Raw genomic sequence first — 2,224 nt, 5'->3', positions numbered from 1 at the left:
GGCGGGCGGGGGGGGGGGCATCCTGTGCTGGGGAATCCCTTCCGCGCCGGGGGCTGCGCCGAGCCGCGCTGACGCTGACAGGTTGTGCGATGCCTTTGCAGATAAAGCCACGAGTCAGCTGCTGCTGGAGACGGACTGGGAGTCCATCCTGCAGATCTGCGACATGATTCGTCAGGGCGACACGCAGTGAGTGCCCTTGGCTGCCCTCATCCCCAGCACGTAGGCGGGCCGCGTCCCGCCTCGGCTTTTACGCTGCCCTAAAAGCGTGGTTCAGGAGACGCTGTGGCATCGCTCCGTGTCTTGGAGGAATTCCCCTGCGCGGAGCAGCAGCTGCGCTTTGTCTGGAGGCCTGGGAGGAATTCCTCCTCCCCCTCCCCAGCGTGGCTCGGTGGGGGTAGCTTGGCTGCTGTGTTTTGCAGGGTGGGGGTTACTGGGCAGATGTGGGCCCTCCCCTGCCTGAGAACAAGTCCCCTCTCTCTCTCTTCCAGGGCTAAATACGCAGTCAGTGCCATCAAGAAGAAGGTCAATGACAAGAATCCACACGTGGCCCTGTATGCGCTGGAGGTAACCTGAACACACGCGACCCTGCAAACCGGCATCTCTCCAGGGCTCAGGCAGCGTGTGTAGCCCAGGGCACGAGCCAGGGAGGCTCAGCTCTCCGGCTCTCATTCTCCTGGGAATTGTAGGCTGCGCAAACCGTCCCCTGTCAACCCCAGTGCCCCCGCAGTGCAGCAGGCGGCCGTACAGAGTTCACGCTCACTTTCTGGTTCAGAGGTCCTGCAGCCGCGACACGTGGCCTGCTGACTGCCCGTGGGATGCCGGCTGGGGCTCTGCTCCTGGCTGCCGTGCTGAACTAAAGATGCTTGTTAATTCACCTTCAGGGCAGAGCAGGGCATTTACCTCAGGGTCTCTGGGATCCTAAAGGGCAGGGGGGCAAAGGCCTCTACAAATTTATGGGGTGTTTCCCCAGGGAGAGCAGAGAGCCCTGGCTCAGGTGCTGCTGCAGCTCTTGGCAGTAGCCAATGCACCATCGAGGTGAGGCGGCACTAAGCACAGTGGAGTAGACGGGTGCTCCTGGCATCTGTGCTGGCTGGGCTGCTCCTCAGCCAGGCTGAGAGTTCGGTGCTGCTCTGCTCTGCTCAGTCTGGGGTGCGGGAAGGAACCTGATCTCTCCTCCTCCCCTGCAGGTCATGGAGTCTGTGGTTAAGAACTGTGGCCAGACAGTCCACGATGAGGTGGCCAATAAACAGACCATGGAGGAACTGAAGGAAATTCTCAAGGTAGCCTTGGTCATTTGCCTTGCCCTGGAGGCGGCTGGGGGGACACACACTGAGAGGGCAAATGGTGGAGGAGGGGGGCATGTAGATGTCCTGCATGGAAACATACAGGAAACAGAGCGGTCCAAGCTGCACGGCTGGTGTCTGCGTGAGTGGGGGCCTCTTAGACAGACAGATCCAAGTGTCACTGGCAGCTCAGGTGCACGTCAGGAGGCAGAGCTGATGTCAGGCTGCACTGAGCGGGGGCAAAGGAGACTCCTGTAGCAGAGTGGGCCGGTTGAAGGCAGGTTGGTGTCCTGGATGCTGGTCAGGCTTGGCTAGAGTCAGCAGCAGAATGGAAATAACACTTCCTCATGCTGCAGGAGCAGGTAGCTCTGTGTAGGTAGCCAAGGCCATAAACCTGCTTCTGTTTGGCCAGAGCCCTAGTGGGATGGACCTGGGCCCCATGGGATGCTGATCCAGAGCAGTCGCTGCCTCTGGTGCCTGAATGCAGATGCAGACATGCACAGGAGTGAGGGCACTGGGGGATTGAGCTCCCTGACTAGGAACCAGCTCCAGACTCCCTGGGTCTGTGCTCTGGGGGGGGTCTGTGGGTGGCTTTGACAGCTTTCCCCATACCCAAGGTTGTTCTTACTTGTATGCAGGGGCTCCCCCTCCTGAACCCCAGACTGCTTTCATGGGGCCCCAGGATGTGCCAGCCTCTTGGTGGGGCTGGCATTTGGATGCCCAAGTTGGGAGTCACAGGCCCAACCCTGCACTAAGAGCCTGGACTTTTGTTCTAATGCAGCTTGGACAGGCTTGGAGGTGGCTGCTCTGCTTCTTGGGAGTGGCCTGTCAGGTGCTTTGATGATGACAGGATCAGCTGATAGTCAGGCCTCTTGGAGGCTGGCTCTGGCTGACATGGTCCCTGCCAAGCCGCCTGTAGCTCTTTGAACTTCAGCTCGGGG

At 60.0% G+C, this 2,224-nt stretch overlaps 2 protein-coding genes across 2 annotated transcripts in view; one reads left to right on the top strand and one right to left on the bottom strand.

Annotated features, from left to right (window-relative positions):
• The window catches only part of ARL16 (ADP ribosylation factor like GTPase 16), a 10,429-nt gene that overhangs the window by 3,301 nt on the left and 4,904 nt on the right, over window positions 1-2,224 (bottom strand). The gene's annotated exons all lie outside the window — the stretch shown is intronic.
• The window catches only part of HGS (hepatocyte growth factor-regulated tyrosine kinase substrate), a 9,220-nt gene continuing 7,026 nt past the window's right edge, over window positions 31-2,224 (top strand). The window contains exons 1-3 of the mRNA XM_025193362.1: window positions 31-186; window positions 489-564; window positions 1,188-1,280. Of these exons, the coding sequence (XP_025049147.1) occupies window positions 164-186; window positions 489-564; window positions 1,188-1,280 (192 nt within the window). The 5' untranslated portion in view covers window positions 31-163. The remainder of the gene's footprint in view (window positions 187-488; window positions 565-1,187; window positions 1,281-2,224) is intronic.

Source organism: Alligator sinensis, unplaced genomic scaffold, assembly GCF_000455745.1.
Source record: "Alligator sinensis unplaced genomic scaffold, ASM45574v1 scaffold1565_1, whole genome shotgun sequence".
NCBI lineage: Eukaryota > Metazoa > Chordata > Crocodylia > Alligatoridae > Alligator > Alligator sinensis.
This window is presented reverse-complemented; position numbering and strand designations above follow the sequence as displayed.